Consider the following 25,285-nt stretch of genomic DNA (forward strand, 5'->3'; position numbering starts at 1 on the left):
TCCATCCTGGCAAAGAAAGAACAAATCAAGGAAGCTGATGTGGCAAAAGGGGTAAACATGTTAACGAAAAAGAGATCACAAACAATGGAAGATGTGGAGAAGTTGTTGTTGTTGTTGTTGTGGATCAGCGAGAAACAGTTAGCGGGAGATAGTATTTCAGAGGTGCTCATTTGTGAAAGGCAAGGCAGTTGCATGCGGATCTCATAAAGAAAATGCCTGGAACTAGTGCTGATGTTGGTGAATTTAAGGCCAGCAGAGGCTGGTTTGACAGATTAAAGAAACGTAGTGGCATACACAGTGTTGTAAGGCATGGTGAGGCTGCAAGTTCAGGCAAACATACAGCTGAAAAATTTGTGCAGGTATTCAAGGGGTATGTAGAGACTGAAGAATTCCAACCCCAACAAGTGTTCAGTTGTGACAAAACAGGCCTCTTTTGGAAGAAAATGCCAAAGAGGACCTACATCAAGCAGGAGGAAAAGGGGCTGCCAGGACACAAGTCTATGAAGGATGGGCTAACTCTTGTTCTGTGCTAATGCTAGTGGGGACTTCAAAGTGAGGCCTTCACTGGTGTATCGCTCTGAAAATCCCAGAGTGTTTAAGAAAAACAATGCCGTCAAGAGTAGATTGTTTGATGTGGAGGGCTAACAATAAGGCATGGGTCACAAAGCATATTTTAATTGACTGGGTCCATGAAGTGCTTGGCATGAGTGTGAAAAAATACCTCCAGGAAAATAAATTGCCACTCAAGTGCCTCCTGGTAATGGGCAGTGCTCCTGCTCATCCTCCAAACTTGGTAGACCAATTGTCTAGGGATTTTAGTTTTATAACAGTAAAGTTCTTGCCTCCTAACACCACTCCTCTGATCCAGCCCATGGACCAGCAAGTCATTTCTAACTTCAAAAAACTCTACACAAAAGCAGTGTTTAAAAGGCACTTTGAAGTGACCTCGGACACTGAATTGACCCTAAGAGAGTTCTGGAGGAATCACTTCAGTATCTACAACTGCATAAGCCTTATAGGTAAGGCTTGGCAGGGAGTGACTTCCAGGACTTGGAACTCTTCTTGGAGAAAATTGTGGCCAGAATGTTTTCTCGAGAAAGATTTTGAAGGATTTGAGGCTGACCTTGACGACCCTACGCCTGTTGTGAAATCTATTGTGTCTTTGGGAAAGTCCGTGGGCTTGGATGTGAGCAGCCAGGATGTGGAAGAGTTGGTGGAGGACCACAGGGAAGAGCTAACCACTGAAGAGCTGCAGCACCTTCAACTGGAACAGCAACAGACCACAACTGAGGAAATTGCTTCAGAGGAGGAGGAGGAAGAGAGAAGGAAGGAGGTGCCTTCTTCAGAGATTAAGGAGATCTGTGCAATGTGGAGTAGAGTGTAAGCTTTTGCTGAGAAATATCACCCTGACCAAGCTGAAATAAGCCATATCTACAACATGTTCAGTGAAAAAAACCATGTCCCACTTCAGGCAAATCTTAGAGGCGCCAGAAGCAATGCTCTCTGGACAGATATTTTGTGCGACAGGGGTTCAGTGACTCTCAAGCAGGTCTTAGTGCCATTAAAAAACAAAGAAGGGAAGTAACCCCAGAGAGGGACTTGTTACCTGAAGTCATTATGGAGGGGGATTTCCCTTTCAAACAATAACCCCAACTCCCTCTCCCCTCCTCGCCTTCTTCCATATGCCAACAAGTCTTCAATAAAGGTATATAATGTTTATATTTATTTATCATTGTTTTGTCTATGTAAAACTATAGTTAAACTTTACAAATTTTTTTTTTTTTTTATGTTGTTGGGTGTCTGGAACAAATTAATTTTTTTTTTTTTAACAAGTTCGCCATCTCCCTCCGAGGCAGGGTGACCCAAAAAGAAAGAAAATCCTCAAAAAGAAAATACTTTAATCATCATTCAACACTTTCACCTCACTCATACATAATCACTGTTTTTGCAGAGGTGCCCAGAACACAACAGTTTAGACGCATGTATGTAAAAAGATGATAAATTAGACACATGTGCAACTCTTGGGTATCTTTATTAAGGAAACGTTTCGCCACACAGTGGCTTCATCAGTCCATACAAAGGAGAATCTTGAAGAAAAGGAGGAGAATGAGGTAATCAGTCCCTCAACCTTGAGTCGATGTGTTCAGTCCATCAAAATTGATGGACTGAACAGATCGACTCAAGGTTGAGGGACTGATTACCTCATTCTCCTCCTTTTCTTCAAGATTCTCCTTTGTATGGACTGATGAAGCCACTGTGTGGCGAAACGTTTCCTCAATAAAGATACCTAAGAGTTGCACATGTGTCTAATTTATCAACATGTCGGTTCTCTGAACCATTCATCTACATGTAAAAAGATACACAACATGTCCCTCCAAACTGCCATTATCCCAAACCCCTCCTTTAAGTCCAGCTATATAAAAATAACTGGTTTCCCTGAAACCCTTCACTAAATATTACCCTGCTCATACTCCAACAGCTCGTCAGGTCCCAAATACCATTTGTCTCCATTCACTCCTATCTAACACGCTCACGCATGCTTGCTGGAAGTCCAAGCCCTTTGCCCACAAAACCTCTTTTACCCCCCCCCCCCTCCAACCTTTTCGAGGATGATCCCTACCCCGACTTCCTTCGTCTACAGATTTATACGCTTTTCATGTCATTCTACTTCGATCCATTCTCTCTAAATGACCAAACCACCTCAATAACCCCTCTTCAGCCCTATGACTAATACTTTTATTAACCCCACACCTCCTAATTTCCACACTCCGAATTCTCTGCATAATATTTACACCACACATTGCCGTTAGACAGGACATTTAAATCACCTCCAACCGCCTCCTCGCTGCAGCATTTACAACCCAAGCTTCACACCCATATAAGAGTGTTGGTACCCCTACACTTTCATACATTCCCTTCTTTGCCTCCATAGATAATGTTTTTTGTCTCCACATATACCTCAATGCACCACTCACCTTTTTTCCTTCATCAATTCTATGGTTAACCTCATCCTTCATTCATCCATCTGCTGACATGTCAACTCCCAAATATCTGAAAACATTCACTTCTTCCATACTACTCCTCTCCAATTTTTCTTTATCTAAATCATTTGATACCCTCATCACCTTACTCTTTTCTATGTTCACTTTCAACTTTCTACCTTTACACACACTCCCAAACTTGTCCACTAACCTTTGCGACTTTTCTTTACAATCTCCCATGAGCACAGTATCATCAGTAAAGAGTGTGTCAATTCCCATTTTGTATTTGATTCCCCATAATTTAATCATACCCCTCTTCCCAACACCCTAGCATTTACTTCTTTTACAACCCCATCTATAAATATATTAAACAACCGTGGTGACATTACACATCCCTGTCTAAGACCTACTTTTACCGGGAAGTAGTCTCCCTCTCTTCTACACACCCTAACCTGGGCCTTACTATCCTCAAAAAAACTCTTTACAGCATTTAGTAACTTACTACCTATTCCATATGCTTGCAGCATCTGCCACATTGCTCCTCTATCCCCTCTATCATATGCCTTTTCTAAATCCATAAATGGAATGAAAACTTCCCTACCTTTATCTAAATACTGTTCACATATATGCTTCAATGTAAACACTTGATCTACACATCCCCTACCCACTCTAAAACCTCCTTGCTCATCTGCAATCCTACATTCTGTCTTACCTCAAATTCTTTCAATAATCCTCCACCATTCACCTTTTTTCCTTCATCAATTCTATGATTAACCTCATCCTTCACAAATCCATCCGCTGACACGTCAACTCCCAAATATCTGAAAACATTCACTTCTTCCATACTCCTCCTCCCCAATTTAATATCCAATTTTTCTTTATCTAAATCATTTGATACTCTCATCACCTTACTCTTTTCTATGTTCACTTTCAACTTTCTACCTTTACACACGCTCCCAAATTCGCCCACTAACCTTTGCAATTTTTCTTTAGAATCTCCCATATGCACTGTATCATCAGCAAAAAGTAACTGTGTCACTTCCCATTTTGTATTTAATTCCCCATAATTTAATCCCACCACTCTCCCGAACACCCTAGCATTTACTTCTTTTACAACCCCATCTATAATTATATTAAACAACCATGGTGACATTACATATCCCTGTCTAAAACCTACTTTTACTGGGAAGTAATCTCCCTCTCTCCTACGCACCCTAACCTGAGCCTCACTATCCTCATAAAAACTCTTTACAGCATTTAGTAACTTACTACGTATTTCATACACTTGCAATATCCAGTCCCCTCGCCCACAAAACCCCCTTTATCCCGTCCCTCCAACCTTTCGTACATTTATCAAACAAAAATACCAACCATTCCAACACTGTCCCCCCCTGCTTTTAACATTTCTTTCATGATCCCATCAGTTCCAGCTGCTTTACCCTCTTTCATTCTACGTAATGCCTCACGCACCTCCCCCACACTCACATCCTGCTCTTCTTCACTCCTAAAAGATGGTATGCCTCCCTGGCCAGTGCATGAAATTACCGCCTCCCATTTTTCATTGACATTTAAAAGTTCCTCAAAATATTCTCGCCATCTACCCAAAACCTCCATCTCCCCATCTACTAACTCCCCTACTCTGTTTTTAACTGACAAATCCATTTGTTCCCTAGACTTTCTTAACTTGTTTAACTCACTCCAAAATTTTTTCTTATTTTCCTTATAATTTCTTGACAGCACCTCTCCCACTCTTTCATCTGCTCTCCTTTTGCATTCTCTCCCCACTCTCTTCACCTTTCTTTTTCTGTGCTCTTCTTATAACACTTCTGCTTTGTAAATACAGTGGAACCTCAAAAATCGAACTTAATCTGTTCCAGGAGCTAGTTCTAAATTCGAAAAGTCTGAAATTCGAAGCAATATTTCCCATAAGAAATAATGGAAATACAATTAATCCGTTCCAGAAACCCAAAAATATTCACACAAAAAATACATTTTATAGAGATTAATTACAGTTTTACATACAACAAATACTATAGTTTTTAATTATGTATAGTAATCTATAGGGGAAGGAAGGCGGGGTAGGGGTCGTCCTCGAAAGGGTTGGAGAGAGGGGGTAAAGGAGGTTTTGTGGGCAAGGGGCTTGGACTTCCAGCAAGCGTGCGTGAGCGTGTTAGGAGTGAATGGAGACGAATGGTACTTGGGACCTGACGATCTGTTGGAGTGTGAGCAGGGTAATATTTAGTGAAGGGATTCAGGGAAACCGGTTATTTTCATATAGTCGGACTTGAGTCCTGGAAATGGGAAGTACAGTGCCTGCACTTTAAAGGAGGGGTTTGGGATATTGGCAGTTTGGAGGGATATGTTGTGTATCTTTATATGTGTATGCTTCTAAACTGTTGTATTCTGAGCACCTCTGCAAAAACAGTGATAATGTGTGAGTGTGGTGAAAGTGTTGAATGATGATGAAAGTATTTTCTTTTTGGTGATTTTCTTTCTCTTTTGGGTCACCCTGCCTGGTGGGAGACGGCCAACTTGTTGAAAAAAAAAAATACATATAAAATAACATTTTTACCTACCTTTATTGAAGATTGGTGATGGCATCTGGAAGATAGGGAGGAGGAGAGAGGAAGTTGTGGTTAGTGTTTGGAAGGAGAATCCCACTCCATGAGGACTTCAGGTAAAGCCCTCTCTGGGGTTACTTCCCTTCTCTGTCTTTTAATGCCACTAGGACCAGCTTGAGAGTCACTGGAGCCCTGTCTCGCAAAATAACTGTTCACAGTCCTCTGTTTCTGGCACCTCTTTAACATTTCCCTAAAATGGGACATGGTTCTGTTACTGAACTTGTTGCAGAGATGGCTTGTTTCAGCTTGCTCAGGGTGGTACTTCTGCACAAACATTTGGATATCATTCCACTTGGCACAAATCTCCTTAATCTCTGAAGAAGACACCTCATCCACTCCCTATATTAACACCTTTTGCAACATCAGCTTCCTTGAGTTGTTCTTTCTTTGACAGGATAGAACCGATGGTCGACTTGTTTTTCCCATACATCCTGGCAAGCTCAACAAGTCTCGCACCACTCTCATACTTCTGTATTATTTCCTTCTTCACATCTATGGTGTTTCTCACTTTCTTTACCACAGGGGTACCACTAGCAAGTTTCTTTGGGCCCATGGCAGCTTATTTCACAGTCCCACAAGCACTAAACACAACAAAATAATCGTAAAATGCGTGAATGAGAGCGCAGGTTAGTGTTCACCCAAGCATAAACAAAGCTAGACTGCTCATGGCGCCTGCGCGGGGACGCGGACGGAGCGGGTCGGCAGACAGGTTCCGTACCTGGCGGTCCGAAAATAGGGGCGCGTTCGATAATAGGGACACAGTTTGTCCGAAAAAAATGGTCCTAGTATTTTCAAAACGTTCGATATGTGATACATTTGATTTTTGAGGTTCCACTGTACCTCTCGTAAGCTACCTTTTTCTCTTTTATCACACCCTTTACTTCATCATTCCACCAATCACTCATCTTTCCTCCTGCACCCACCCTCCTATAACCACAAACTTCTGCTCCACATTCTAATATTGCATTTTTAAAACTATTCCAACCCTCTTCAACCCCTCCCCCCCCCCCTCATTACTCATAGCTGCACCAGACCACCTTTCTGCCAATAGTTGCTTATATTTCACCCGAACTTCCTCCTCCCTTAGTTTATACACTTTCACCTCCCTCTTACTTGTTGTTGCCATTTTCCTCTTATCCAATCTACCTCTTACTCTAACTGTAGCTACAACTAGATAATGATCCAATATATCAGTTGCCCCTCTATAAACGTGTACATCCTGGAGCCTACCCATCGACCTTTTATCCACCAATACATTATTTGACAAACTACTTTCATTACGTGGTACTTCATACCTTGTATATTTATTTAGCCTCTTTTTCATAAAATATGTATTACTTATTACCAAACCTCTTTCTACATATAGCTCAATTAAAGGCTCCCTATTTTCATTTACCCCTGGCACCCCAAATTTACCTACTACTCCCACCACAACATTTTTACCCACTTTAGCATTAAAATCTCCAACCACAAGTACTCTCACACTTGATTCAAAACTCCCCACACATTCACTCAACATTTCCCAAAATCTCTCTCTCTCCTCTATACTTCTCTCTTCCCCAGGTGCATATACGCTTACTATAACCCACTTCTCACATCCACCCTTTATTTTACTCCACATAATCCTTGAATTAATACATTTATAGTCCCTCTTTTCCTGCCATAGCTTATCCTTCAACATTATTGCTACTCCTTCTTTAGCTCTAACTCTATTAGAAACCCCTGACCTAATCCCATTTATTCCTCTCCACTGAAACTCACCCAACCCCTTCAGCTTTGTTTCACTTAAAGCCAGGACATCCAGCTTCTTCTCATTCATAACATCCACAATCATCTCTTTCTTATCATTCGCACAACATCCACGCACATTCAGACTTCCCACTTTGACAATTTTCTTCTTCTTATTCTTTTTAGTAATTATTACAGGAATAGGGGTTACTAGCCCATTGTTCCCGGCATTTTAGTTGACTTTTACAACACGCATGACTTGCGGAGGAAAGATTCTTATTTCACTTCCCCATGGACATAAAAGTTAAAGAAATTAGAACAAGAACTAAGATAAAATCAAAGAAAACTCAGATGAGTGTGTATAAATAAACGTGTATATGTAAGTTTAGTGTAACCTAAGTGTAAGTAGAAGTAGCAAGACGTACCTGTAATCTTGCATATTTATGAGACAGACAAAAGACACCAGCAATCCTACCATCATGTAAAATAATTACAGGCTTTCGTTTTACACTCACTTGGCAGAACGGTAGTACCTCCCTGGGTGGTTGCTGTCTACCAACCTACTACCTAGTTTTATAAATAAGCCCAGTTATTGAATGAATGATGGTGGATATTTCTTTCTTTGGGAGTCAGCTGGTATTGGAAAAAAAATTATGGTTACTAAGTGATCTGGGAAAGTATCACTGTATCTCATATGCCCAGTTCTGTTTACCTTAATACATGCAAAAGGAATAATACAAATTGCAGGATAGATGCCTTATGCAAATATGATACAATAACTTTTAACCCTTTCATTCTCCAGACCCCTAGAATGAAACTTGCTCTCAATGCCCAAAAATTTTCTGAAAAGAAAACAAAAAAAAAAAATTCTGAAAGGTAATGACACCAAAAGTATGAAATTTAATGGAACACTTAATTATACTGACACAAAGCTAGTGATCTCGACAATTTATACCCTTTTTGAGTCCTATTTTGGGTCAATTTCATTGTTCCAGTCAGCCATATTCTTAGCTATTTGGTTAGTATGCCTTACATTCTATGAATTGAGCATAAAAAACTGACAATTTAACCCTTTCAGGGTCGAGAGGCCCTCTCCTAAACTTGTTCTCGGGGTCGAAAATTTTTCGGAAAAAAAAAAATTTCTATTGAAATGATAGAGAATCTTTTCCTGGTCATAATAACACCAAAAGTATGAAATTTGATGGAAAACTTAAGGAATTATGCTCTCGTGAAGTTAGCGGTCTCACCGATGTTTACGCATCGGCGATTCCGCCCACTTTGAGCCCTATTTTTGGCCAATTCTTGTGGACTAGTCGACAGAAATCATATTTATTTCGCTAGAACTCCATTTTTTCTATTGAATGAGTACAAGAAACCACCCATTTACCAATTTCAACTATCCAATAAAGTGGTTAGAAATTGGCAATTTTGCCAATTTCACACAAATTTCAGAAAATGCCAATTTCCAAATAGGGTCCAGAATAAACAAGAAAGACATTCCTAGCACTAAGATAACAAGTTCTCTGTTCGTTAGTCATGTCGCCAGGCCCCTCTTATATTTCTTTGGCTTTCCACTTTGAATTTTTCTTACAAAAAATAGAAGATTTACTGTTATGTAGACTACTGCATTAGTGTAGAAATGGTATAAATAATGTCAGCGCACTTGTGAAAGAATATTAGACTCGCCAGTTTATGTGTATTGGACACTTGGTATGATTTGTTTACTTTTGAACTTTGGTAAAAATCGAACATTTGTGCTACTTTGAGCTCAATTTCAAGGTACTTTTCACTGTGAAACCAGTCAAAATCATCTCAATTTCTGTAATATGTCTTCCATTCTATAAAATGAGACCAGGAAAACTAGAATACAACCATAAATACCATACGAAAATACAGTGCAAAGCCGCTGTTTTAATGCAAAAACACGGTCAAAGTTTTTTTTATTATGCACTGTGTGCTGCAGGATTTTTTTTATACTGCGCACACTGACCACATAGACCCATTCTTTCATATGTAGGCCTACCAGCTTTCTCTCGCTAGATTTGAGGGCACTAGAATTTAGGCGTACTAGTACTGTACATCGAAAACCCTGAAAGGGTTAACTATTTCATCTCCCCTACAAAGTGATCAGAATTCAGTAATTTGACCAGTTTCACACACATTTAAAAAAATATCACTTTAAAATGGTCTATAATAACCAATGTAGATATTCCTGGCACTAAAAAAAACCATTTCCACTGTTTATTAGTCATGTCCCCAGGCCTCTCCTATACAGCCTCTCCTCACTTAACGACATACTCATTTACCAGAGTAATTATCAAATGGTATACAATACCGACAGGTTGGTAGATAAGACACACAGGCAACATTTAGGCAACTTTATTCCGAAACATTTCGCCTACACAGTAGGCTTCTTCAGTCGAGTACAGAAAGTAGGCGGGAGCAGTAGAGATATGAAGACGATGTAATCAGTCCATCACCCTTAAAGTTATAGATTTGAAGTTGTCAGTCCCTCAGCCTGGAGAAGTTCTGTTCCAAAGTCTGGAACTAACTGAAGATCAAGTGAGTGTTGAGACTTAAATACTGTCGGAAGGAGAGGTGCAGAGTAGTAGTAGTGAGAATGTAGCCTCTGAGAGGTCATGTCGCAGAGTAGTAGTAGTGAGAATGTAGCCTCTGAGAGGTCATGTCCCTCTCAGATCAAACAGTTCTCACTTGAAAAAGTTGTCCAAGGTGTTTTCTCTTCTGTACCAAGATGCCATTGTGTTGCAGTGTCTGACATAGTAATTATCAAATGGTATACAACACCGACTGGTTAGTAGATAAGACACATAGGCACATGTTGCCTATGTAGGCGAAACGTTTCGGAATAAAGTTGCCTGAATGTTGCCTATGTGTCTTATCTACCATACTCATTTACCGATGACTCGGACTTACGACGAGCTCTCTGACCAGTATGCATGCCTAAATAATGTATATTAGAACTGATTACCTCTATTCTGTTGATTACAATATACAGTACTCTACTGTATAAACATTTAAAAATATGCCAGAAATGTTATAAATGGTGGAAAGGTGACATTAAAACAATATCAAAGATGGTTAACACAAACCCACTACCATTATACGTAGTATGCTCCTCACTTAGCGACGAATTCATTTACCGACGTGGTCTTAAGAATGGAACTCCGTCGTTAGGTGTGGAGAGGCTGTATTGCACTTGCTTTCCATTTTGAATTCTTATTCACAAAAAAATAGAAGATTTCCTCATTTCTCAGTTAGTGTATAACCAGGAAAGATTGTTCATGGTTTACAGTGTTCGAATAATTATTGGTATTCAATAGGTCTTATTCAATTATAACTGAATCAGACTTATTAAAAACCCATAAAACAGACTGGGGGTTGCTGGGGAGGGCTTTACTTGTCCTCTGGACTATAAAAAATCAAATATTTTTACTATGAGAACAGGTGGCATTTGAACTTGGCCAGCTGGCCCAGTGGCTTACACACTAGCCTGTGAGTTTTAGGACTCGCCATGAGTTGAAACCCGACCCATTGTGTGGTTTGTTTTTCTTATGGGAGCATGTTAGACTAAAGTGGAGGAAAGTGATCTGTGGGATTTGATGACCTACTAGAGCAATAGAAATTTGATATCTGAAGGAACTTTGTAAACCAGGTTGCACAAGTCGTATGCTCCCGTCTAGATTGGCAACTAGAGAATGAGTGATTTTTTTTTCTTTGGACCACCTTAGCTTGTTGGAAATGAAAAGTTTAAAAAAATTAAACAAGAAATATGGATTTGAGAGTTAAGAGATTGAATAAAATTTTCTGTATAATACAGTTGATGATGTTTTATTTTTAATTATTGTATGCTTCTTAACCCTTAAACTGTCCAAACGTAGATCTACGTTTGCTCACATAGCGTTCCGAACGTAGATCTACGTTTTTTTTTACGTTATTTCTTATGGAGAAAATCAAGTTTGGAGTGCTACACGCAAACGTAGATCTACGTTTGGACAGTTTAAGGATTAAATATGTCTAATTGTTATCAATAGGTTCTGATGGCAACTAATCGACCGGATACTCTTGATCCTGCTCTCATGAGACCTGGACGTTTGGATCGTAAAGTAGAATTTGGTCTACCTGATCTAGAAGGAAGGGCCCACATCTTCAAAATCCATGCTAAATCCATGTCTGTTGAACGAGACATCCGCTTTGATCTACTGGCACGTTTATGTCCTAACAGCACAGGTGTGTTTATTAATTTATCTTCTTTCTTCTTTCAACACACCGGCCGTATCCCACCGAGGCGGGGTGGCCCAAAAGGAAAAACGAAAGTTTCTCCTTTTACATTTAGTAATATATACAGGAGAAGGGGTTACTAGCTCCTTGCTCCCGGCATTTTAGTCGCCTCTTACAACACGCATGGCTTACGGAGGAAGAATTCTGTTCCACTTCCCCATGGAGGATTAATTTATCTATTGGTTTCAATTAAAAAATATTGTTATATGTACCATTTGTTCTTATAAATCATTGCTGTTGAAACAAGTTAACAGTTTGTTCAGAGGTTAATATATTTAGAAAGTGCTGTACATGTATTGTTTAATAACATCAGTGCTAGTTTTATTTACATCATTGAGATAGCTTTTGAAATACTTGCTCAAAGATAGTCTTACAGTGTCTCAGAATGTATGCCATGTGGAATTATTTGATGTCAGTTTTTACCCTTGATACATCTCAGACTCGCTCAGTCTAGCCGGAACTAGGATTTGAATTTGCATTTGCATGAATAGTAATTACCTAACAGAAATACCTAATGGGGGGGTTTTAATTCCAGCTGAGATAATACTCAGAGTTGAGACTGTTGTAACTAAGGTACTAATCAGTTTTGCTTAGCAAGAAGATAAAATAAAATTTCAAAAATTAATAATTATAGAGGAACTTGTTCACACCCAGTGCTGTTGGAGTGTGAGCAAGGTATCATTTATGAATGGATTCAGGGAAACTGGTTAGCTGGACTGAGTCCTGGAGGTGAGAAGTACAGTGCCTGCACTCTGAAGGAGGGGTAGGGATATTGCAGTTTGGAGGGGTATCTGAGTTGTAGTGTCAGCAATTCTCTGGCAAGACAGTGATGGAGTGAGCGGTAGTGAAAGTGTGTCTTCTTTTTTGGGTCACACTTCCTCGGTGGGAGAGGACTGGTTTGCTAAAAAAAAAAAAAAAAAAAAAAAAAAGACCCAGTGAAAACAGCGTGCAGAATAAGTTGCTTGTGACATGGTTCTCAAACAAATAGACAGGTTAAAGCCAAGCAAGTACTGGACCCCTAAAAGAGCTGTCTAGGAGTTTTTAAAGAATATGAAAAGGTACTTCTCCAAATCGTTAACTAGTTTCCTTCATAAATAATTGCAAATGGGCATTGTGGTAGAGATTTGGAAGATGGTGAATGTGATATCTACTTTTACGAAACAAGGTGTAGCAGTATTTGCATGATTTCATTAGCAGGCAAATTATTGAAAACTTTAACTTGTCACCTTGACAAGTTTGATCATGGAGGACTAGCCTGTTTAATGAAGTCAGTAGATATAACAGGAAAAGGATATTCATATTTCAAATAAACAGAACACAAAATGACAGTTAAACAAAATAATCTTGTCTTGACAAAGCAAAAAAATTAAGTGTCTCAGGACACAGTCCTGGTACCTTTACCATTTCTCTTCCTCAGCATACCTAGGTAGTTGAATACTAGCTACAGCTTTGTATCATCCTTAGTGAATAGTATCAAAATCAGCATGAAAGTTTCCTTGGTAAAGATAGAAAAATTACATATATCAATAATGTGTTCCAGTGGGCAAAGGACAAGAACATGATGTTCATTGGTGACCATTTCCAATTGCTTAGATACGGAAAGATTGATGCCATCAAAACATTCACAAAATACAGAACACTATTTTGTTGAAGGAAAGGAGCAGGTAAAAGACTTAAGAATAATGTTGTCAGATGACCTATCACTTAGTACTGCGATATTCACATTAGTTGTGCCATCATATCTCGAATATTCTGTATTCACAGGACCTTTCAAGGCAGGAAAGATATCAGCTGGAATGTGTATAGAGGTTGCTGCCATCTGCATAGATGGCAAGAAATCTTGAAACTACTGGTAATACCTCAAAGCACTGGGAATGCACTTTCTGAAGTGATAAGAGAGAAACCTGATAATATATGCATGGAAATTGTTGGAGTGTCAGATCTCAAATCTGGATTCTACCATGACTTATTGGAGTGAGAGATATGGGAGGAATCATTTAAGTTACTTGAAATGCCTCAGAGTACTAATTGTGTGGAAAGTACTCGAGGGTCTATTCCCAAATCTGCACACAGCCATGACGTACCAGAGTGAGAGATATGGGAGGAAGTGCAAAATAAACCCAGTGAAAAGCAGGGGCACTGTGGGCATCATGGGAGAATATTCTATCAACATCCATGACCCTAAACTATCTAACATCTTACTAGAAGATGTCAAAAGCACTGTTGGGATAAGCATAGAAGTCTTCAAGAGGAAACTGGATAAGTATCTCCACTAGGTGCCAGATCAACCAGTCTGTGATGGATATTTGAGCTAGCAAGCTGTCAGCAGCAGCAGCCTGTTTAATCAGGCAAGTACCAGACAAGCCTGGCCCAGGTCCAGGCTGTGGGAGTAGAAAAATTCTTGAAACACATCAAAGGTGTATTAATAAGATAAATTTTCTCTGATCACAATCAATATACCTTCCACTTTTACTTGTTTCTATATTCCTGACAAGACTCCTGGTACCATCAGTAGGTGTTGACATTGATGGTAGAACGTTGTGGTTGGAAAGTAGCAGGTGTTACTGACATACTGTAACATGCTTACTCCATTTTTTTTTTATTAACACATTGGCTGTTTCCCACTAAAGTAGGGTGGCCCAAAAAATAAAAACTTCATCATTCACTCCACTGTCTTTCCAGAGGCGTGCTTACACAACAGTTATAGAACATTAACACCCCTCCTTCAGCATGCAGGCATTAGACTTCCTGTCTCCAGGACTCGCATCAAGCCTGCTGGTTTCCCTGAATTCCTTCATAAATATTACCCTGCTCATACTCCAACAGCACGTCAAGTCCTAAAAACCATTTGTCTCCATTTGCTCCTACCTAACATGGTCATGCATGCTTGCTGGAAGTCCAGGCTTCTCACACACAAAAACTGCCTTTACCCCCTCCCTTCAACCTTTCCTAGGCCGACCTCTGCCCCGCCTCCCCTCTACTACAGATTTATATACATTCATTCTATTTCGTTCCATCCTCTCTACATATCTGAACCACCTCAACAGCCTCTCCTCAGCTCTCTGGATATTAGTTTTGGTAATCCTGCACCTCCTAATTTCCAAACTACGAATTCTCTGCAATATATTCACACCATACATTGCCCTCAGACATGACATCTCCACTGCCTCCAGCCTCCTTGTTGCAGCATTCACCACCCATGCTTTACACCCATATAAGAGCATTAGTATGATAATACTCTCATACATTCCCCTCTTTACTTCCATGGATAAAGTTCTTTGTCTCCACAAATTCCTCAGTGCACCTCTCATGTTTTCTCCCTCATCAGTTCTATGATTCACCTCATCTTTCATAGACCCATCTGCTGACATGTCCACTTCTAAATATCTGAATAAATTCGCCTTCTTGATACTCACTCTCTCCCTCCAATCTGATATCCAATCTTTCGTTACCTAATTTTTTTATCCTCATCACTGTACTCTTTCCAATATTCACTTTTAATTTTCTTTTTACGTGCCCTACCAAACTCATCCACCAACATCTGTAACTTCTCTTCAGAATCTCCCAAAAGCACAGCAAAGAGCAACTGTAACAACTCCCACTTTGTGTTAGATTCTTTATCTTTTAACCCCACACCTCTTGCCAACACCTGAGCATTCACTTCTCTTACAGCCCCATCTTTAAATATATTGAACAACCATGGTGACATCACACTTATTCAGATTTGAGCATTTGTAGCATACATTAATAACAAATCAGGTGTTAAAAGACCCTTATGGGTTTAATGCTTCCCTTGTTGAAAGTAAGTAAATACCAGTAAATGCAATAATACATAAAGGTGAGACTCTTGATGCACAAATAGAAGGTTAGGAACAGAATTATCATGAAAAGTGAGGAAGCATACCATAAAACTGGTGCTCACAGTTGGCACTTGTCATGGTAAAAGACCATCAGAAGGATTGGTTAAGGAAATGGTTATAAACAGTACATCTCATGCAAGTAATTTGAATACAAATTAGAAAGTTAATAATCTTACAAAGGTTTTGACAACTATTAGACAACTGTATGTGTCACTGTTAGATTTAGAGTACTGTACAGCACTATACATGCAAGTCCTGGTGATGAATTTACATATTTAATCCTTGTCATTCATATTAGAGAAGAGTTAGGTATGTTTGTGTTGTTATTTAATTGAGGATTTTGAGTGAAATACAGTAGTGTGATTGAAAAAAAAATATATGGATTTTACCTAGTATATTTTCTAGATATTATTATTATTATAATCAAAGAAAGCACTAAACATAGTTTCTAGATATTTTTATTCCTCTTTCCAGGCGCAGAAATTCGATCAGTTTGCACAGAAGCAGGTATGTACGCTATTCGTGCTCGTCGGAAGGTAGCCACAGAGAAGGACTTCTTGGATGCCGTCAACAAGGTTATCAAGGCTTATGCTAAATTCTCAGCAACCCCACGTTACATGACATACAACTAAGGCTCTTAATTTGTTTGTAAGATATATAATGTCTTGGAAAACTATTAATAGTCCTGGAATATAGTACGACTGTCATGGAGCTCTTAATGTAAGTCTAAGGTAAAAAAAATACAGTATGTAATATTTTGTATGCTGACTAGACAACATCTCAACATATTTTCCTTAATAATTAAAGCTAAAGAGAATATAGTGTTTTATTTTCAATATAAATTCTACAGATAGTATCAGTATTACATCTTTGGAATGGGGAATCATGACAGATTGCAACATCTTAAGACATTTTATTAAATGTTTTGCACACTGAGACTGAAGTGTAAAATTTTTTGACTACAGCTTCTCCTCACTGAACAATGGAGCTCCGTTTCAAAGACTACGTCGGTAAACTAATTTGTCGCTAAATAAGGAGCATAATGTAATGGTAGTGAGTTTGTGTTGACCATCTTTGATATTGTTTTAATGTCACCTTTGCACCATTTATAACATTATTAGTATTTTTAAATGTTTATACAGTAGTGTACTGTATATTGTAATAAACAGAATAGAGGAAATCAGCTCTAATATACATTATTTAGGTATGTATACTGGTCAGAGAGCCCATTATAACTCCGAGTTGTCACTAAGTGAGCAGAGGCTGTATTTTATTGGGCCAAACACCTCATGTAGAGGTAATAGAACCTAATATGGAGGCTTGTTATGATACTGAGTTGGAGGTCAGGACATACCAAGCATGGGATCTGAAATAGCAGTACTGTAATTATCTTGATTGTAGAGAGAAAAAAAGAAATTGGGGGCTTACAAGGATGATTTGTATATCACTTTTGCTACTTGGAGCCAGAAATGAAGTCAGAGACAGCACAAAAGCATTATAACAATACTAGAAGATGTACCAAAGTATTGTAATCAGTAGGTATCTCCTAATTTTAAATTATGGTATTGGTATCGGCTAGTTTAAATGTTTGATTATTGGTATTCTCTTTCAACAAACTGGCCATATCCTACCATTACTGGCATTGGCTACTTTAAATGCTTTCATTATTTATATCAGCTTGAAACTGGTTATTGGGATTGGCAAAAACAATACTCTTAAAATAACTTCAGCTTCCCATACACCCATAATAACAATAATAATAATTTTATTTACAAGTAAATAAAGATATATACTACATGATATACAGCCCTAGCTGACATCAATGACACACTATTATATAGAAAGCCGCTTGTCAACTAACACCCAGGTACCCATTTTACTGATGGTGAACACGGACACTGGTGTAAAGAAACACGCCCAATGTTTCTATCCTCACTGGGAATCAAACCCAGACCCTCGCCATTTGCAGCGAGAGCTTTAGCCACCAGGAAGATTACAAATTTAATTAAACTACCCCATAGATAAGAGAGAGGTATGTGAACAACCAAATAAGAACAAAGTGGAAGCCACAGGACTAAAATGGTGCCTCCCTTTGATGCTTGCTTGACTCCTCACCAAACAGCAATGAGTGATGCATGACAAGCAGGTTGTTCAATTTTAAACAAAATGGGATTAAAAATGACTATATATGAATCTTGCATAGCAAGATTATGACATTTTTAGTGAGAAATCCTATTTGGATGACATTGTCCTTATCCCCTATCTTGCTCTTATTCAATTTTATGACAAATATGGGTTTAGTTCTTGTTTTTGACTATCATATATAAGGAAAAGTGCTAAATCCATAGGGGCCATAGAGCATCTGGGAAATGGGTGGTAATCAGGTTCAATCCAAAGGGGAGAGCAGGTCTTATTCCTTGAATCAAGAGCCCTTTCCCAGCATCAAAGACCTTCCCTTGGGGGGGCCAAATATAATAAAGACATACAAATTATTTTCTCTAGTTACTTTAACTCATCATTATACAGTGGACCCCCGGTTAACGATATTTTTTCACTCCAGAAGTATGTTCAGGTGCCAGTACTGACCGAATTTGTTCCCATAAGGAATATTGTGAAGTAGATTAGTCCATTTCAGACCCCCAAACATACAGGTACAAACGCACTTACATAAATACACTTACATATTATTATTATTATAATCAAAAAGAAGCGCTAAGCCACAAGGGCTATACAGCGATACACTTACATAATTGGTCGCATTCAGAGGTAATCGTTATGCGGGGGTCCACTGTAATTTAAGCTTCTTGCATAATGGGTTGGATTATAGTTCATTCTGCAAGTTGATATTTGACACTTGAAATTTGAGGAAAGTGAAGTGTCATAAAATTAGGCAAGTACAGTACAGTTCACTTTGATAATGTATTTAAAATTTCCTTCAACTCTCTAGTAACATCATCTGTAATGTGGAGGTAAATGTAAATTACACAAAACTTGTGTAATTATTTTTTGCTGAAAAATCTCTATCCCTTACCTTTATATACACTGTAAAGTACATCACAAATATGTTTTTGCAGACAGATGATAGTTATTGGTACTTGCTGGATATGTACAAATATCTCATCAGTTCCACTGAGTGAATACCATTAATTTAGGCATTGGTTTATTTTGCTAACAACTGCTCTTAATGTAATCCAGTTATGATTTATCAGTGTATTAAGCACACAGCTCTTAATATATTTTTATTAGGGTCTATATTGCCCCTATGGATGTAATGCATTCCACGAATGTAATAATTGTTAATGGAAGGGGAGCACTAAACCCATTAATATAATTATTACATTCATGGGGAGCACTAAATCCATAGGGGTCATACAGCACCTGGGAATGGAAAGTATTCAGGCTCAATTTAAAGACTTGGTGCACAGGTCCAATTCCTTAAACCAAGAGCCCTTCACCAGCATCAAGGAACCTCCCTTGAGGGAAACTCTTAAAAACACATTGCTGTTAATGTAACTTAGATACTTATCAGTGTGTTAAATACATTTCTCTAAATTTCTAAGAGCAAATAATCAGTGATATGTAAATGACACAAGGGGTTTTATGAGAAAAAGTGAAGTGAATGAAGTCAAACCATGGAACAGGATATGGATTTAATCCCTGCCCATCGTGTGGTTTGTTTGCAATCATGTTATAATTTTGTGAGTCATGAATAAAGTCACTTCGTATGCACTGGTGATATATTAACCCCTAAACGGTCCAAACGTATATATACATATATACGTTCACTCGTGTAGCGCCTCAAATTTTTTGAGAAAAAATATTTTTTTTAATAGGAAAAAAAGAGCATATGGTACCCAGGCATCCCCAATTATTTTAATATGGTGCACAGTGAGTGCTCACACCCATTCTCTCATGTCTAGGTGACTCAGGCTTATCGTGGCAGTGTTGAATGAATGACAAAGAAAACGTATATATACGTTTGGGGTGCTACGCACGTGAACGTATATATACGTTTGGACCGTTTAAGGGTTAATGCTTACAAAATTTAGGTTTTCTGTAGCTGTTGGTATTGAATAGCCAGTCTCTGCTTCATGAAGTTGTAGAAATCATATTCGAGTGACAGATTTTTTCTAATTGCTGCCTCTACCTTGGTTGGTGTCTTGGGTCGCTGCCGATTCTTGTTGTGGTGAGGAGCTGTGGAAATATCCACAATATACATACTGTTATATGTTATACACTCTATTAAACATGCATTATCTTTATTTTAGTTACATAAACTATTCTGAATGGGCTATACATGTATACAAATTGTAGTTGAATTTCATCAGGTGTATTTAGTAATCCACTAGTGCTACACATGACCCTTACTGTTCAACTGTGACACTACCGTATTTACTATTAAATTAGGTATTTTATCATGAGCATCTACAGGTTTACTGTGGTTTGACTATTTGTGCAACACCTGGGTATCTTTTGAGGCACCTGGGTATCATTATTGTGGAAACGTTTTGCTGACCTTTCCACATCTTCCACCTGTGGACACTTTGTGAAACAAAACCCAGCACTGCTCTGCAAGGCCTGCTGGATTGCACTGTCAGTTCAGCGTATCTTAATAGATTGTCCAGCCTATCAGCGGTCATGCAGAATTCACTTCTGTTGTCTTTCACCCTAACACACTAACTCATTGACCTTGCTGAAAATTCCACCTCTGATGCACTCTGACTTTTTAACAGAAAATAACTTATTGTACTAACTGTGGTTTTACTTTTCCTCTTGTATTCTTCCCAACCCCCTATTAACCCTTGCCCTTACACACTCCTACCCTTCACTGCCTCATCATCATTGCACATTCCTCCTTTCACACATCCCACCCTGCAGTGCTACATGACCCTCTTATGTTTAGCACTTAAATTGATTAAACATTATAATTTTTTATTAATAAAAAAAAATAACACACTGGCCAATTCCCACCAAGGCAGGGTGGCCCGAAAAAGAAAAACTTTCACCATCATTCACTCCATCACTGTCTTGCCAGAAGGGTGCTTTACACTACAGTTTAAACTGCAACATTAACACCCCTCCTTCAGAGTGCAGGCACTGTACTTCCCATCTCCAGGACTCAAGTCCGGCCTGCCGGTTTCCCTGAATCCCTTCATAAATGTTACTTTGCTCACACTCCAACAGCACGTCAAGTATTAAAAACCATTTGTCTCCATTCACTCCTATCAAACACTCTCACGCATGCCTGCTGGAAGTCCAAGCCCCTCGCACACAAAACCTCCTTTAGCCCCTCCCTCCAACCTTTCCTAGGCCGACCCCTACCCCGCCTTCCTTCCACTACAGACTGATACACTCTTGAAGTCACTCTGTTTCGCTCCATTCTCTCTACATGTCCGAACCACCTCAACAACCCTTCCTCAGCCCTCTGGACAACAGTTTTGGTAATCCCGCACCTCCTCCTAACTTCCAAACTACGAATTCTCTGCATTATATTCACACCACACATTGCCCTCAGACATGACATCTCCACTGCCTCCAGCCTTCTCCTCGCTGCAACATTCATCACCCATGCTTCACACCCATATAAGAGCGTTGGTATTATAATTATTATAATATAATTATTATTATTATTAAGAAGCACAGCTGAAGCAGTGCTGTATGACCCACTAGGGTCATACAGTACTGCAGGGTAGGGGGTGATGCTGGATCATAGGGTAGCAAGGGTGGAGAAGATAACAGATGCATAGTTAGAAAGGCCTATGAGGAGTGCTAAAGGAAGTAGTATTATCAGAGTTTGTGCAATAAATCGGATGCTGTTTTGAAGTCAAAGAGGGAGTGTGTCTCAAGGGTGGGGCCATCACTAAGGAGGGAAGATAAAGTAAGAGTGTTGGAGCGGTGACTACATCAAAGGTAAATTCTGTGTACTCATTAAAAGACAGGACAGTCCAATAGAATATGGTAAACTGAAATTGGAACCTGACAAGTGAAGCACAGAAAACCACCTAGGTCAAGCATGAGGTTACAAGAGAAAGCCCACATATACTATGAGCTTGTGTCATGCAAGCAGGGCTTTATGGTCTTGCAAGAGCCAAAAAAAAAAAAAAAGTGCAAAGCTGTGTATGTGATTGTATATGTGACTGCAGGTGAGAGTGAGAAGTGATTTTGTAATTTTGGTTGATTATATTTTATTCCTGAAAAGTTATGGTACCTCTGCTTCCAAAAATACTTTGAGGATATATCTTGTATGTAATATAAATCTCATTAATTACCTGACAATTTCATGTGATTACCAATCAGTGTAATGATTATTATAATTATAATCATGGGGAGAGCTAAACCTGTAGGATTATACAGCACATATGGGGGAGGGATGGAAGGTATTCAGACTCAATTCAGGGAACCAGAGCACAGATCCAATTCCCTAGATCAAGAGCCCCTCACCAGCATCAAAGAACCTTCCTTGAGGGGTAAAGTGTAATGAAAGTTTGGACATAAATGCAGAGATACAATGATTGTGTAGGTTACTTCTAAGGTAAATTGTGTTGAATAGATTTTTGACTTGCTCTTGATGGTAGAAAATCTAGTATAATGCTAAGGGTGAGATTGTTTAAAACTAGCAACTTGGATAGTACATTAATAGAAATATGTGATATTGACAGTTGAGAAGGCCATGAGTACTGTATCCTAGATGCTTTAGCAACACTTATGTGCTTATGCAAAACTGGGAATTCCAAAAGTGTTGTAAGTTAGTGTACAGGATTCCTTTTTTTTTTTTTTTTTGGTGTCGGTGGGAAGAAGGATGATTGGTGGAGGATGACAGAGTGGTAAATGTAAGCATATCAGAGGCTTTTTAAATATATCAGAGGCTTTTTAAATGTAAAAATGCTATTCAAAACCCAGAATATGTGGAGAGAATATACAATGTAAAAATAATTGGAGAGGGAGTGCAAGAGAACCATTGGAAGACTATGCAAGACTTTTATCAGCAAATTTTGCTAAGAATATATAACAGCTTTGGATATCTTAATACAATGGGAAAGCCTGAAGAGCAAATGGACTCAGCAGGTAATAATGAAAGAAGAGAAGATATTAGATGGAGAGGTACTGTAAAAAACAAGAGAATATTTTGAGTTTTTAAATACTGATGGTAAAAGAAGGACCATAATACCGTACCTTAGGCAGGGAGGGATAATATCTAATAGGAGTAAAAAAGCTCCAGAGATGAATATAGGGTAAGCATCTGAGACAGTGGTTAGAACAAAGTGGGTAAATCAGCTGGGATAGATGGGATTAAAACAGATTAAGTAAAGTAACCAGGGGCTTTCCATATATATTATTAAATGTCATCCAGTTTTGTAAAAAAAACTACGTACTGTATCATGTGGAAGTAAAGCATTTATTATTTATTTTTAGTTTTGAAGTACTGTAGTTGGTGTATGTATTTGTTCAACATATATATGAAAGAAGGGAAAGTATCCAAGGATTATCAGAGAACATGCATCCTTTGGTAATGATGGTAGAACTACCGACAGTGTGTTAGGTAAAAGGACACATGCAACTAATGTGACATTTTGTTGTGACAATGTTTCACTCACCAGGAGCTTTGTCAAGCTGTAATGGCTTGACAAAGCTCCCAGAGAGTGAAACATTGCCACAATAAAATGTCACATTAGTTTCACCTGTGTCCTTTTACCTAACATGCAGCCTTTGCATAAGGAAAAAGGGGACTTTTTTTTAAAAGTGTAAGATATATAGGGGAAAAACCCTGTTAAATATACCAGGTAAAGTGCATGGTAGAATTATTAGAAAGAGATGGGACAAGACAGAAAGTAGGATCACAAAGAAAATGGGGTTTAAGAAGGATAGGGGATGTGCTGACCAAGTATATACATTGTATACATTTAATAAGAAAGAGATGATTGTGAATGTTATGAATGAGAAGCTGGATGTCCTGGCTTTAAGTGAAACAAAGCTGAAAGGGGTGGGTGAGTTTCAGTGGAGAGGAATAAATGGGATTAGGTCGGGGGTTTCTAATAGAGTTAGAGCTAAAGAAGGGGTAGCAATAATGTTGAAGGATAAGCTATGGCAGGAAAAGAGGGACTATAAATGTATTAATTCAAGGATTATGTGGAGTAAAATAAAGGTTGTATGTGAGAAGTGGGTTATAGTAAGTGTTTATGCACCTGGGGAAGAGAGAAGTATAGAGGAGCGAGAGATTTTGGGAAATGTTGAGTAATTGCGTGGGGAGTTTTGAACCAAGTGTGAGAGTACTTGTGGTTGGGGATTTTAATGCTAAAGTGGGGAAAAAATGTGGAGGGAGTAGTAGGTAAATTTGGGATGCCAGGGGTAAATGAAAATGGGGAGCCTTTAATTGAGCTATGTGTAGAAAGAGGTTTGGTAATAAGTAATACATATTTTATGAAAAAGAGGGTAAATAAATATACAAGGTATGATTTAGCACGTAATGAAAGTAGTTTGTTAGATTATGTATTGGTGGATAAAAGGTTGATGGGTAGGCTCCAGGATGTACATGTTTATAGAGGGGCAACTGATATATCGGATCATTATCTAGTTGTAGCTACAGTTAGAGTAAGAGATAGATGGGATAAGAGGAAAATGGCTACAACAAGTAAGAGGGAGGTGAAAGTGTATAAACTAAGGGAGGAGGAAGTTCGGGTGAAATATAAGCAACTATTGGCAGAAAGGTGGGCTGGTGCAGATATGAGTATGGGGGGGGGGTTGAAGAGGGTTGGAATAGTTTTAAAAATGCAGTATTAGAATGTGGGGCAGAAGTTTGTGGTTATAATAGGGTGGGTGCAGGAGGAAAGAGGAGTGATTGGTGGAATGATGAAGTAAAGGGTGTGATAAAAGAGAAAAAGGTAGCTTATGAGAGGTATTTACAAAGCAGAAGTGTTTATGGAAAAGTATAGTATGTGGAGAGTAAAAGAAAGGTGAAGAGAGTGGTGAGAGAGCGCAAAAGGAGAGCAGATGATAGAGTGTGAGAGGTACTGTCAAGGAATTTTAATGAAAATAAGAAAATTTTTTATAGTGAGTTAAACAAGTTAAGAAAGCCAAGGGAACAAATGGATTTATCAGCTAAAAACAGAGAAGGGGAGTTAGTAGATGGGGAGATGGAGGTTTTGGGTAGATCGCGAGAATATTTTGAGGAACTTAAATGTCGCCGAAGAAAGGGAGGCGGTAATTTCATGCACTGGCCAGGGAGGTATATCATCTTTTAGGAGTGAAAAAGTACAGGATGTGAGTGTGGGGGAGGTGCGTGAGGCATTACATAGAATGAAAGGGGGGTAAAGCAGCTGGAACTGACGGGATCATGACAGAAATGTTAAAAGCAGGGGGGGACAGTGTTGGAGTGGTTGGTATTTTTGTTTAATAAATGTATGAAAGAGGGGAAGGTACCTAGGGATTGGCAAAGAGCATGTATAGTCCCTTTATATAAAGGGAAGGGGGACAAAAGAGACTGTAAAAATTATAGAGGAATAAGTTTACTAAGTATACCAGGAAAAGTGTACGGTAGGGTTATTTAAAGAATTAGAGGTAAGACAGAATGTAGAATTGCGGATGAGCAAGGAGGTTTTAGAGTGGGTAGGGGATGTGTAGATCAAGTGTTTACATTGAAGCATATATGTGAGCAGTATTTAGATAAAGGTAAGTTTTTATTGCATTTATGGATTTAGAAAAGGCATATGATAGAGTGGATAGGGGAGCAATGTGGCAGATGTTGCAAGTGTATGGAATAGGTGGTAAGTTACTAAATGCTGTAAAGAGTTTTTATGAG

At 38.8% G+C, this 25,285-nt stretch overlaps 2 protein-coding genes across 4 annotated transcripts in view; one reads left to right on the forward strand and one right to left on the reverse strand.

Moving 5' to 3' along the window:
* Rpt1 (26S proteasome regulatory subunit Rpt1) overlaps positions 1-16,306 on the forward strand; it is a 58,667-nt gene extending 42,361 nt beyond the window's left edge. Inside the window, exons 8-9 of the mRNA XM_053795734.2 lie at positions 11,383-11,578; positions 15,964-16,306. Of these exons, the coding sequence (XP_053651709.1) occupies positions 11,383-11,578; positions 15,964-16,121 (354 nt within the window). The 3' untranslated portion in view covers positions 16,122-16,306. The remainder of the gene's footprint in view (positions 1-11,382; positions 11,579-15,963) is intronic.
* An 86-nt stretch (positions 16,307-16,392) lies between these two features.
* LOC128701823 (heparan sulfate 2-O-sulfotransferase pipe-like) overlaps positions 16,393-25,285 on the reverse strand; it is a 96,577-nt gene continuing 87,684 nt past the window's right edge. For 2 of the 3 annotated variants that reach the window (XM_070099867.1, XM_070099868.1), the window contains exon 7: positions 16,862-19,683. In XM_070099867.1, the coding sequence (XP_069955968.1) occupies positions 19,535-19,683 (149 nt within the window). In that variant the 3' untranslated portion in view covers positions 16,862-19,534. The other variant, XM_070099869.1, reaches the window with a different exon arrangement.

The sequence above is a fragment of the Cherax quadricarinatus genome, chromosome 69 (genome assembly GCF_038502225.1).
Source record: "Cherax quadricarinatus isolate ZL_2023a chromosome 69, ASM3850222v1, whole genome shotgun sequence".
NCBI classification, from domain to species: Eukaryota; Metazoa; Arthropoda; class Malacostraca; order Decapoda; family Parastacidae; genus Cherax; species Cherax quadricarinatus.